This window comes from Diceros bicornis, chromosome 5, assembly GCF_020826845.1.
Source record: "Diceros bicornis minor isolate mBicDic1 chromosome 5, mDicBic1.mat.cur, whole genome shotgun sequence".
Lineage (NCBI taxonomy): Eukaryota > Metazoa > Chordata > Mammalia > Perissodactyla > Rhinocerotidae > Diceros > Diceros bicornis.
This window is the reverse complement of record NC_080744.1, coordinates 63181829-63195218: the sequence shown is the minus strand read 5'-3', so window position 1 is coordinate 63195218 and position 13390 is coordinate 63181829. Positions and strand designations below refer to the sequence as shown.

Below are 13390 nucleotides of genomic sequence, written 5' to 3'. Positions count from 1 at the left end.
CCCCCCTCACAGGCTTGTTGCAGGGATTTGATGAAATAATACAAGGTGCCTACAACTGTGCAGCACAGAGCAACACTCACTAAATGGCAGCTTTTAAAAAACTGTGTGTTGTGGGGATCTGTTCTCTCCCCCTCCCCATCTTGTAGCTATGTGGTACCAGAAAATAGGAATAGGAGGGTACAGACGGTTCCAGGGGACCTGTCTAATAAGAGGCAAAGCTGGGATTGAAACCCAGGGCTGGGCCGGCCCGGTGGCTTAGTGGTTAAGTGCACGCGCTCCGCTGCTGGCGGCCCGCGTTCGGATCCCGGGCGTGCACCGACGCACCGCTTCTCCGGCCATGCTGAGGCCGCGTCCCACATGCAGCAACTAGAAGGATGTGCAGCTATGACATACAACTATCTGCTGGGGCTTTGGGGGAACAAATAAATAAATAAATAAATAAATCTAAAAAAAAAAAAAGAAACCCAGGGCTGTCTGGCTCCCAAGGTTCACACTCCCACCACTGCGTGGCCTCAGATCACTACCCAGCCTCTGTCCTTACCTGCACCCCCTCTGCCCCAGGCGGGAAACAGAACCCCAAGAACAGGCCCGTCTCGACAGCCTTCTCAGTCTCCCCTGGCAGACCCTGTCCAACACGGCAAGCCCGCTCCCTCCTTCCCCGGTCGCTGCCACCGCCTACCACTTCTGGGCTAATAGAGGCTCACTGTTAAAGCGTGCCCTTGCTGCGGCCACTTACACAGGAAGAAAGCCGGCTCTGGCTGGCGAGGGCCATCCCCCAAAGCATGGACCTCCTGTGACTTGAGACAACATTTCGCCCGGCCTGATAAAGCACTTCCCCAGGGGCAAACGAACCAGCCTCTCCAGCTGCCAAGCCGAGTCTACAGGGGAAAAAAGGAGAAAAAGCAGAAGAGAAAAGAGATAGCAACAGAGAATTAAAGGCAGAAGGGCCAGCAGCCACATAGAGGAGCCTCCCACTACCAAGGTGCAATTCCAGATCAGGCCACACGGTGTCGCCACAGCCAGAGATTACCAGCTGGAGGGGCGAGAGTCACAGAATCCTCCACAGCACCCCACGCCTAAAAGTCTCCAAGCCTGGGATAGCAGTCCCTGCCCCCAGGGTTGAGGGGCCAGTTTACAGGGAGTCAGGCCTCCTCTGCCTAGAACCAGGGTGGCAGGAAAGACTGGATTTTGGGACAAGCTTCCATCAAGAGAGGGTTGATGGAATACCAGTCTATTCTAAAACCTGATAAATCTTACTGCAACAAAGCTGGAAGGATTTGCAAGTGAATTCTGGAACTAGTGCTTGAAACTAGCAGGCCTTTGGAAACATCATTCTATTGCAGAGGTCTGTGTGTGAGAGGGGTGGTTATGGCTATTTTGTTGTATGGGTGACATGGCAGGAAGATGGACATTTCCGTATGCTGGCCCTGGCCCTAGCGGTACTTTGTCATCTGGCTGAGCCCTCTGACCTCCAGATGTGTCTGAGAACCAGTGTCTGCTGAGCCTCCTGTCTCCAAACCCCCTTCCAGGCTGCTCCATGCCGCTCTGGCTCTCAGGGAGCAGTTCACTTTCCACCAGGGATAAGAATTCATCTCTCTCCCTCAGCACCAACCAAAAGGCATTTCACTGAGTAAATATTTGTCAAAAAAACAACGGTTGGATGCTTTGGATGGATGAACAAGAAAGTACCTACAGTGACTTGTGATGTGCAGCAAACACTACGTAACTAACGTTCCTGGCGAGCAAGGACGCCTTCCTGGGCGTGTGGGTGCTCGGCAGGCATGGCAGGCCAGGTCTTCATCACCCCCACCTGCTCCTAGAGCCACAGAGGTCACACATTCTCTCAGTTCCCCTCTCAAATGCTCTAGACAAGAAAGCAGTTTTCTGGAACATGTTCACTTGAACTAAATTCCATGATACTAAGTACTAAAACTCAGTTAAGGGAGTCCATGGTTCTCTATGTGGAGATTTACCTTAAGGACATGAGATGTAATGGAATGAGCGCCATTTAGACCATGATGTTCCGGTAAGCACGTCAATAACTAAAAACTACTACTGAGGTTCATGGTCTCCTTCTGGGCTCAGGGAAGGAGAAGGTGGTTCTCTCTTGGCCACACCACGGACTGATGGAGCGGGAGGGAGACGCAGGGGTGGGTGTGGGGGAGGAAGGAGGCAAGAAGAGGAATCTTGGAAAAGACACGGAAGCACTGGCACTGTAGAATGCCCCAACCAGAAGGAACCCAGAAGACCTCTTCTCAGATGCCCTTGCTTAAGGAGTGGACACCGAAGCCCAGAGAGGGCCGAGACTGGCCCGAGGCCACACAGCAAGTCTGTGAAATCCAGGCCTCCAGATGGCCCTTGCCCTCCTCTCCACCTGCTTCTCCTGAAGTTAATCAGGGCCCGAGTCTCTCCCTGCACATGAGTCATCCTTCTCCCTCCTCAGACACTGAACACGGAGGCAGGAGACGCAAACAAACAGGACAGGCCTTGCAAGAGCAGGGACGCCACCAGCGTGGAAACAGGCCCCGTGAGAAGGAAAGCAGACAGGCCCCAGGAATGGGACATCCCACTCTCCCTCTGGCTCCGAGAACGTGGCATTCGCCCCCTTTCGCCCTTTCTGTTCCAGCACTGCCTCCCCCTGCCGCACTTCAGCGGCTGCTAACATGCCTGGAAGCCCCTCAAGTCCACGGAATTGTCTTCCCAGGAAGATTACTGTCCTTCCTGAGACAGGGCCAGTCCTCAGTGGGCACAGGCGGTCCCGCCTTTGGGGCCCCTCTCTAGGCACTTCCAGCCTTGCCGGCTCTGGCAGCTCAGAAGCTCCTTGCTGTCTCCCAATGCGGTCCCATCCTCTCCGGCCCCTTCACCCTTGACCGGGCTGTTCGCTCTGCCCACAAGGCCCTTCCCTCCTCTCCAGCTAAAGTATTCAACCTCCCTCAATACTCCCTAATGCCACTTCTCAGAACCCTGTGTATCCAAGCAGGTGTCATATTGTATTGCCATTATTTGTTAATGTTACATTCTGTAATGCTACATACACTCTGAAGGCCATTTCTCCCGGCCTTTAGAGGAAACGATGACTCCATCTGGGCTTTTTGGGGGTCTGCAGTCTGCCTCTCTGACTGCACTCTGAGGGCAAGGACTGTGCCTCACTCCTCCTGGTATTCCCAGATCTTAACATGATGCCTAGAGCGTGGTAGGCATTTAAGCAAAGTTGAGCGGTTGGTTGGATGGACAGATGGATGGTTGGGTAGGTGGATGGATAAATGGATGGGTGGTGATGGATGAATAAATGTATGGATAGATATTTGGGTAGGTGAATGGATGGATGGACGGATAGACGGACGGACGGATGGATGGATTGGTGAGTGGGTGGGTGGATGGGTGGATGGATGGATGGGTCGAGCGATGGATGGAGAGATGGGTGGATGGATGGGTGGATGGATGGATGGATGTGGAATAGCCACAGATGTGCCCTATAAATAAACAGAAATAATCCATTTCATTGATAAAAGAGAGGCCCCCAGACATGGGCATTTAAGAGATTCCTGGCCGACCTGCCCTGCCATACAAGTTTGTCCAAAGGTAACAGGCATGCCATATCCAAAGACCCATCCATTGTATCTGAACAATCAGGGAGGACACCTGGCTAGAAGAAAACAATCTACCCTGGTGGCTTAGAGGTGATTCACGAAGCTTAAAAAAAAAAAGAGGCAGCAAATGTTCCAAGAATTTGTACCAGGAGCTCATGATGAAGCAATCCTAGATCATGAACTCTGGGACCTTTTCTTCCACACCCATGAAGACTTCCCTGGCCCTCAGCCCACAGTGCTCACCTTCCTCTGATCTTAACTTCCAAATATCAGAGCTACATGGCCCTGCAGGAGCTAACCATACAGGACAATGACTGTCCAAGGACCAGATCCAGGTGTGTCACAGAGGACCAGGCCCCTCTGTGAGCCCACACATCCAAGCACTGTGCCCGCGGGGCATGCGTCATCTCTCTAGGGCTGTTTTTTAGCATCATTGTTACTTTCCTATGTGTGTTACGCCTTGTCTCACCCAAGTAGAGACCCCATCTCTTCCCCTCCCCATCCTCTGTGCAGCCCTCACAGCTCTGGCCTGGCACGGAGGCCGCGCTTCAGAAAGAGCTTTTAATCACCAGAGTCCTTGAGGAAATGGGGAGACCTGATTCTGTTTTCTACCCCTATGGGCAGACCCTATCTCCTCACAGCTTTAGGGGAGCTCTGTGATGTCCAGGAAGAGAGAAGAGAGAGTTCACCCCCCATTCCCACCCCCAGGCCTTTCCATGGGATGAAGCAGCACAAAACCAAGTGTTGAGACTGTGCCCAGAAAGGAGACTCACTCCCACGCAAAGCAACTCCACGCTTCCAACCTGTCTCCAGACAGATAAGTGGAGGGCAAGCTGGGGCAGGTGTTCCTGATGCTGTTTAAGAATCTATTTTTTTATTTCTAAGGAAAACCAGTTTGTCAAGTTTGTGAAACTTGCCTATCTCTCGATCCCACAAAACCTAAGTGTTACGCAAAGAAAGCTGGACCCAAAATCACTGCAGAGAAGTTACAGAAGCATATCTCTCCCTCTCCTGGGGAGGGGAGGCTGGACGGCTGCAGGTAATAATAATTCTTCGAGGCCTGCTGCTGTCTAATAGGGAGACGGCAAACTGGCTCACAGGAATCGCAGGCGGGGGGATGGAAGGTCAGGTGTGACCTGCCAGGCTGCCTTGGTGCTTTTCCTAACCCACTGAAGGCCCCAGCCCAGGACGCACCCAGCGTCCTGGCACCATCTAGACCGGGCTGTCGCCCTGACACCACCGTGTGAGAGGTTTCCTAAGTAATTTAGGGAACTGGAGCATTTGGGCAGTTCACTTTTACAAAGAGCTGATTAAACCAGAGTAGTTATCCTTAAAACAATGTCTCTTGCACCAACACTCCAATGAGCTATCTTGAGTGAAAAGGAAAAAAAATGGAGTTAGAGCCAGTGTGACTCATGGCCATGGGGCTTCCCCTGGGGATGTGTCGGACATCTGAATATCCTCTGTCACTCATCACATACATCTAGAGGCGGGCCCACTCAGTCACTGGAGCAGACTGCTCACTTATGGGGCACCTGCTCAGGGCCAGCTACGTGCCAGGTGTTCTGTGTACGTTACCTGTAATCCTCACATCCATCTCACAAGGTAGATGTGTTGGACCCATGTTATACATAAGCAAACTGAGGTTCAAGGAGGATAAGTGATTTGTCCAGCAACAGGAACAGCTGCATAATTTGTAGGGCCCAGTGCAAAATGAAAGTATGGGACCCCCTTGTTCAAAAATCATTAAGAATTTCAAGACAGCAACAGCAGAGCATTAAACCAAGTGTGCAGCCCTCCTGATGGCAGGGCCCCGAGCGACTGCAGAGGCTGTGTGCCCGTGAAGCTGGTCCTGCCCGGCCACAGGAAGTCCATCTGGAACTGAGTCCCAGGCCCCCAAACGCCCTTTCCGCTGAGCCCGCCTCATCCGCTGTCCCCTCCAAGAGTCCATGGGGCTACAAGCTCGGCCCCCTCCCCGTGCCACCTGGGACAGAGCAGCCAGGTACCTGGAGTAGCAGGAGAGGCCGGTGCTGATGATGGTGTTCAGCACAGCCAGGGTCACGTAGTAGTCGTGGAAGGTGGTGCGCACCAGCGCGTCGGGGAACGTATAGGCAGAGTAGGCGATGGCTGAGCCTGGGGAAGGAAAAGCAGCTGTGGGCAAGAAGCCAGGACGCAGCACTGTCTGGACTCCTTGGGAGGATCAACCCAGCATCTGGCTGAGCCCTCATCATCCCCACAGACCATGAGTAGTCCTGCCACTCCTGCCTTGCTTAGGCCATCATCACCCCTCCCCCAATGTCCTCCTCTCCCTTCTCTGCCTACCCAAATCCTATCCTGAGATTACCATGAGCTCAGCCTTGCTCCAAGGGCTTTACACATGTTAACTCACAGCATCTTTACAACCATCCTCTGACATAAATCCTGCACTTATCCTCATTTTACAGATGAGGAAACAGAGGCACAGAGAGGTTTAGTAACTCACCTGGGGGCACACTGTTCGAAAGCAGCAAAGCCAAGCTTCAAACACAAGCAGTTCAGCAACAGTCCCTGCTTTTAACCATGTGCTATGGCCCATGACAGCCCCGGTGTGCTCAGCTTTGCTCTGAGTATGCACATCTCACCTGCCTGACGACATGGGTGCTCCTAGTGGACAGATCAATGTTGGGGGGAGGGAGGGCCCTTGCCGAGGTGAGGCGTATCACATCAGTGGGCTGGGGGCCCGGCCAGCTGAGAGGCTGGGCGTAAGAGGCTGGCCTCGGTGTCTTGTTTTAGGTTTTGGGGTTTGTGAGAGAAGGGTTACCTAAGGACGTTCTAGAGACCTGTCTGCTGAAGCTTTTATTTGAGAGCAGGGGAGATTACTATCCTTTTCAAAGGGGCCAAGTGTGTCCAGCGGCCTGGACCAGATGGCCTCTCCAGGCACCCTCATCTGCTGAGGTCCTTCTGGGAGAGGCAGCCACAGGCCTGTCAGCCTAGGGCCTGAGGGATCAGGCCTAAGGTCACCTGTTATTCCAAAGACATAGCGAACCTTGGAATCCTAGCTCAAGGCTGAAATAGGCCTCAGGCCACGCAGGTCCAACCTCTGCCTCTGATCCATTCAACAGATGGAGTCTAGTGAAGCCAAGTGACGTTACGTTCCCAGGGTCACATAGGCAGAAAGGGCCAAGAATCACTGCCTCTTGGTACAGTGCTCACCACGCCAGCAGGCTGCCTGTGAGATTCCAGCGAGCAGACAGTCTCTTTTCTCAGCCCGATACTATGAGGAGGTTTCCATCTGGATCAGAACGCATTCGCCCTATCTATATTGACCGAGGCCAAGGTGTGTGCCAAGCTCCATGGGCAATACGAGAGCAAGGGAGCCTCAGACCCTGCCAAAAACTACAGTGGGAAGCAAAATGGATCAGCGCCTCCAGGCAGGTTCCAGTGTGAGGTGGGCATTCAGGAGAGGCGGGCATCCAGCAAGGGGCTGATGTTGGAAACATCCTTGGAAGATGGGGGACTCTGACAGGTGCCTGAGGGCAGGGAGGCTTTCCAGGGAGCAGGAGCGGGAGACAGCTCTGGATGCCAGACCAGGGAAAGTGAACTTCCTCCTTCGTGTGATAGGGACCCCCCAGGTTTTTGAGTGGGGGATTAGGATGACCCAAACCTAGTGAAAGTGCCTAGGCCAGCCCAGAGGGAGGGGCAGCTGGAAGTCAGAGAGGAAGCTGGAGCAAATGCCCCCCTCCAGGGACTGAGGGTTTCCACAGGGATGGAGGAGCGAGAAAGGGGAGGAGGGGTGGCTGCAGACAACGGAGCTGGGGGTCCCAGGTGGAATCCATGGGCTCTCTCAACTGATTAGACCTTCCTTCCATGTTTCCTGAGCACCCCCACGTCAGGCACTGCGCTACGGGCTGGAAAACCAAATGTGCAAGACACGTCGGTCCTTAGGGAGCTGTTCCCAGTGAGGAGCAGAAATGAAGGAATCACTGACAGGGCTGGGGGCCAGAGTTCCATGGAGGTGGGTCCAGCCTGGGGGTGTGGAGGAAGCCACAGGCAGGGCCCCTGAGGCTCCTGGGGTCCTGGGTCTGCCATTTACAAGCTGTGTGACCTGGTAATGCACCTTCACTGTGGCTCATCATTCTCACCTACAGCGGGGGCATAACGATAGTCCCTACCTCAGGGAACTGACGTCAGGGCTAACAGGATGATCGTGGTAATGGCCACCCTCGATGCTTACTAAGTGCCAGGCGCTGTCTGACATGCTTCACTTACAAAACTCGTTTAATCTTCATAACAGCCTACAAGGAAGATATTATGCCAATTTTGTAGATGAGAGAATTGAGGCTTGAAGAGGTTAAGAAACTTGCCCAAGAGCATATAACTATTAGGGGGTGGTGACAGTCAGGCCACTAAGCACAGCATTATGCCACCCCTCATGATGTGTGTCAGGTGCTCAGCACGGAGCCACGTAGTGATCACTCCAGAAGGCTTGCTCTTATCACAAATGAGCCTGGGGGAGGCGATTGAGGGCTACAGGAGGCGTACGGCTAAGGAGCTTGGACTTCAGCCCAGGCAACTGGGAACCTGAAAGGTTTTAAGTGCGAGGGGTGCCGTGGTCCGAAGGTGTTGTAGAAACCTCCCTGGGGCAGCTGGCTGGAAGTGCTAGCGTGAGGGTCTGAGCCAAGCCAATGGGGCAGAACCAAGTGAAGAAGATGCACGAGAGACTCAGCTGAACTTGCTACTGATTCCAGAGGATGGTGGAAGTGGGATGGGTGAGGAGGAGCGAGAGGGAGGGGAATTTGAGGAATAGTGACAGATTTCTAACTTGACGGGAATAAACGCAAGGGGCAGGGGCAGGGAGGACAGGGCCAGTCCCAGTCACAGGGCTCTACGTGACATGCACTTCAGGTGGGCAGTTTAAACTAGAGAGGGGGGTGAGGAGTGCCTCGTCCCTGGGTGTTAGGGGATGGTGATCACCCAGGGAGCTGGACCATGTGAAATCAGAGGTCCAAGGACTGATTCTGAGCTCACCAACCTATGGAGGAGAGCAGAGGAAGGGGAACCAGTGACAGAGCATGAGAACATGGACGGTAGGAGGGGAACCAGAGGCAGTGATGCAACAGAGGCCAGAGGAAGGGAGTGGGTTTGAGGAGCACAGAGGGGCCCCGTCAAAGGCCTGAGAGAGAGCCCACGAAGCCTGCATGGACTCTGGGAGTCCGGAGGAGGCAGGGCCTCAGCAACCACAGTTTTAGTGAACAGTGGGGACTGGGCAGCAGAGCACTGAGGAGCGGGAGGTGAGGCAGTAAAGACTCTGTGTACGTGTGTATATATGTGTGTAGGTGCATGTGTATATATGTGTACGTATGTGTGTATGTGCGTGTATGTGTGTGTACAGGTGTACTGTGTGCATGTGTATGTGTTTGTATGTCTGTACGTGTTTGTGTGTGTGTGTAACTTGTGAAGGAAGAGAGGGGAAGAAATAGGATGGAGGTGGGCTCCTCATAGACACCTTCTTGGGTAAGGGAGGACAATGACACTGCTTTCACACCTGGAGCAGGATCAGGAGGGAGAAGAGGCTAGAACTAGGATGTGAGGAGAGATGGACGCCCACCACTGGGGGAGAGGAGAGGAGAGGAGACGGAAGGAGGGGGCATCAGAGTTAAAGGAAAACACGAGGAGATGGGAGTGTCAATCAACACCCAACCTCACGAGCTTTGGTTTCCCCACACTATTCCCGGGCACTGTGAGCCAATCTCCAACTCCCCTAAGCCTCTCGACAAATGGGGTTCGGGACCCCATCCCTCTTCTCTGCCAGGCCCAACAGGGCAACACGGCTGTGCGGAGTTGGCTCACCCTGTTACAGTGTCAGAGAACTTGTGAGCCAACTGTTAAACACGGCCATCATTAAAAATTAAATGACAAACTTACAATTAAATAAATCATATTAACAAAAGTAATAAATACTCAATTACCGTATCTGTATAGAGGAATTACTATGTAATGGTGTGCTACGTCTCTCTCCCCCCGCCGTGTTCAGTGATGTCCTGTTGGTGGCTTGAAGTGGGCTGTGGTGGGAGTATTTACACCACACAAATCATCAAACTCCACAGATGTCCCCAGAGAAGCAGCTGTTACACATGTGCCAGCACACCTCTGGACAAGTTTCTTACAAAACACTCATCCGGAACCTGGACAGACACTGGCATTCCCATGACTCTTCTGCAAGCCCATCAAACCTTAATGGTGACCCCAGTTGCCAGGGAAAGGGGAAGGAGCCCAGTGACAGGGAGGGAGGGAGAGGCAGGGCCCCACGTACCCAGGCCAAAGAGGTTGACAGCGCCGTAGTCCAGGAAGTAGCAGATGTGCCGGGCGTTCTTGGACATGGAGCTGAAGGTGTGTGCACAGCTAGAGGCAAGGGGGTACACACAGCTGGTGCCCATGTACACAAGCAGAGGCCAGGAGTAGCTGTCATTCTGGATGTCTGTCACATACAGCACAGTCACAAACCTCCACATGAAGAACCTGGAACACAGCATGGCCCGCTCGACTTCCATGGCTGGGCCTCCTCTTATACTCCTCACCTGACTATCTCCTGCCTTCCATTCCCCTGGGGATAACTGATCCCTGTGTATCTCACTTTGGTAAACGCCGTGAGGGAGGCAGGGTGAGTAGGGTCCTTTTTCGGTTGGAAATGAGCAGGAGGGGCAAGAAGAGAACCTTTGGGTTTATCTAGTCCAGGTCCCTCCCCCACTCGTGGTGACAGAATCTCTCTTACAGCATCTTGCCCAAGTGATTCGCCAACCTTAGCTTGCATGCTTACAGGGATGAGGAGCTCACCACCTCCCAAGGCAGCTCCGAGTGTTGGAAAGTTCTTTGCTGAGCTGACATCTCTCTTCCGGGAATCTATCTCCATTTGATTAGCCTTAGGTCTCCCCATCAGGACCATCAAAACCACGTATCTTAAGGCGGTCTTCATAACTCCTCCCCACCTCTTTGAACTTTACATTCAATAACCCCAGTGCATCCAACCATTCCTCATAGGATCCACATTTGGCCTTGTCACCACCTGTGGTTTGTCTATGTCCCCCTTGCAGGCAGGCTCCTCAAACAGAAGCAGTACCCCAGGTAGGGCCTTGAAAGTCTAGAAGACAACAGGACCTTCTCCTCCTTCCTCCTCCACTAACATCACAATCACTTTTCTGAGTGGCCTCGTCCCACGCTGAGCCTAGATCTTGGGGCTCCATCTCTACAGATACCCCACAGTTCTGCCTCAGACCCGCCTCACCGATAACCCACGCAGGGGGGTCCTGCCCGCAGAGCTGCCCACTTCCACCAACCGCTCCTAGAAAGCCGGCCCCTGTTCCCACTAACTCTCCCAGGGCAGGAGACGACAAAGCTCTTCACACAGGAACCCAGGAGGGTCACTAAATCCTCTGGCTACCCCGTAATCTTTTTCCTCCTGTCCCAGCAGAAATAAAACTTACCCTATTCGCCCTTTCTCAAAATATATCCTTTTTTTGTGTGTGTGTGAGGGAAGTCAGCCCTGAGCTAACATCCAAGCTAATCCTCCTCTTTTTGCTGAGGAAGACCGGCTCTAAGCTAACATCTATTGCCAATCTTCCTCCTTTTTTTCTTCCCCAAAGCCCCAGTAGATAGTTGTCTGTCATAGTTGCACATCCTTCTAGTTGCTGTGGGACACGGCCTCAGCATGGCCGGAGAAGTCGTGCGTCGGTGTGTGCCCGGGATCCAAACCCGGGCCACCAGTAGCGGAGCACAGGCACTTAACCGCTAAGCCACCCGGCCAGCCCTCAAAATATATCCTTTCATCGTCTCAAGATCATTCCCCAGTCCCAGCTCCTTAGGGCATCTCACTCCAGGCTCTCCCAAGACCTTCCAGCTACTGTGTGTTGCTCAATGGGATCATCTCTTGGGGCCTGGCAGTGTAGGGGTGTCGTACGCAGTGGGGCGCCTCAGCCAGTGTGGCTCAGCTACAAAATAGCCAAGAAGTCACCCCAGGGATCCGTGCACAGGAGCTCGAGACCCACAAACAAGGATGGTCAGGCCAGCACTCTTTGTACAGGCACAAACCTTAAAACAGCCTAAATCATCCACAAAACAGAACACCACGCAGCTGTTCAAAAGCCTGAGAGGCACGTGGGTCAGACAGAGATCTCCGAGGGAAATGAGCAAGGGAAGAGCGGGGAGAGGAAGGAGCTGGGGGCTGGGTGCTCACACGTCACGGATGCCCACGTCGCTAGAAGAGCTCTGGGAGGACCGACAAGAAACAGGTCATCTGGCGACTCCAGGCAGGAGCAGAGGGGCCATGGGCAGACACTGACTCTATTCCCTTCTGCAAGTTATGATTTATCAGCATTTAGACTTTTTACTTAAGTTTTCTTAGGTTTACTTAAATTTAAAACGACCAACAGCCTCCTGGAGCAGGATCTTGCTGCCACTCTGACCAGTCTAGAGGCCTCAGGAATTCTTTACAGACGGCCCTATTCCACCCCAAGCCTAAGCTCTCCCTCCTCTCCCTGGGGAGAGTCCTGGCACCAAACAGCCTTCCCCTTCATTGTGGCCCTGGGCCTGCCTTCTGACTTCTGATCAAGCAGGCTGCCTTCCTCGGGCCCATCTCCACTCTGACACCCTGGGGTCCCTCCTACTATCTTGACTTCTCGACATGTCTGAGAGGGGGTGTCCAGAGGCTAGTCTGTGCCGGAACTTGACATGTGTATGTGTATGTATGCAAGCCACCCCCTTCTCTGGGCCACATCAATGTCAGCCACTGGTAGTCTCAGTGCGACAGTGGCCTGCATGACCTCTGAGGTCCTTCCGAGCCCTGACATACTATGATTCGGTGTTCTGACCCTGTCACCACTCTCCTCTCTCCCCTTGTTATGCACCTGCATGAAGTGTGTGAAGTTGGTGTTTGGCCCCCACCTTCCTGGCAACTCCCATTTCTGCGTATCGGCTCCCCAGAGATTTGCTCTTAGCTGCTCATTACAGTGCTGCCTGACTAAGTGCCTCACAGCTGCTGTGGTTCCAGAATGATTACGGGGCACCCACAGCCCTGTGCCGAGGCTTTTTCCAATGTCGTCTCCCATAATCCTCACGGCACCCCCGGGGAAGGTGCAGACTGTCGCTCTGCTTCGCAGATGGGAAAATGTGAAGCTCAGCGAGGTTAAGTGACTTGCTCAAGCTCCTGACATTTTAACCAGGGCTTCTGGAAGACCCAGAAAGCCTCCAAGACTGAAAGGGAGAAGATCAAGTCAGGCCCTGGAGCAGAGGAGCAGGGAAAGACTGGGGAGCCACCGGGAGCCCCTCGAATCCTACCGCAATCCATGCCCTAAAGCTCACCCCAGCTCCACACCCAGCACCACGGGGGAGTCCCCAAAATCCCAGCATAGAATCTCAGCCCTCCCAACCCAGCTGTGTTTCAAAGAAGCCCCAGTTCCCAGAGCTCCTCAATGAGAAGGCCAGTCAAGGGGCCTGGAAGGTACCAGAAAGGCAGCAAGTGAGTCCAGATGTTGAGAGTCTCATTGGTCATTTGGAAAAGGCTGAGGACACAGGCAGTGGCGGAACTCTGTGGATGTCGGTAGCCAAAGAGGATGCCCTGCTCATGGAACACCTGCAGGGGGAAGAGAAAGGGGCACAGAGGTGAGACGAGAGGGTGGCGGGAAGGTCTCAGGAGGAGCCCCTCCGGTAGCATCTAGTTTCCCAGGCTGTGCACTTGTACCCTTGAGCCTGGAGCACTTGACCCCAAGTCCTTGGCCTGTCAAGCTGTTCCCCTCTGTTCCTCCCTCCCTCCTGTAGCTTCTAAAATC

General features: G+C 53.6%; 1 protein-coding gene across 2 annotated transcripts in view; it reads right to left on the bottom strand.

Annotated features, from left to right (window-relative positions):
* PAQR5 (progestin and adipoQ receptor family member 5) overlaps window positions 1-13390 on the bottom strand; it is an 85934-nt gene that overhangs the window by 14430 nt on the left and 58114 nt on the right. For both annotated transcript variants that reach the window (XM_058541962.1, XM_058541961.1), the window contains exons 3-5: window positions 13067-13194; window positions 9883-10088; window positions 5597-5723 (exon numbers count right to left, since the gene is read on the bottom strand). In XM_058541962.1, the coding sequence (XP_058397945.1) occupies window positions 5597-5723; window positions 9883-10088; window positions 13067-13194 (461 nt within the window). The remainder of the gene's footprint in view (window positions 1-5596; window positions 5724-9882; window positions 10089-13066; window positions 13195-13390) is intronic.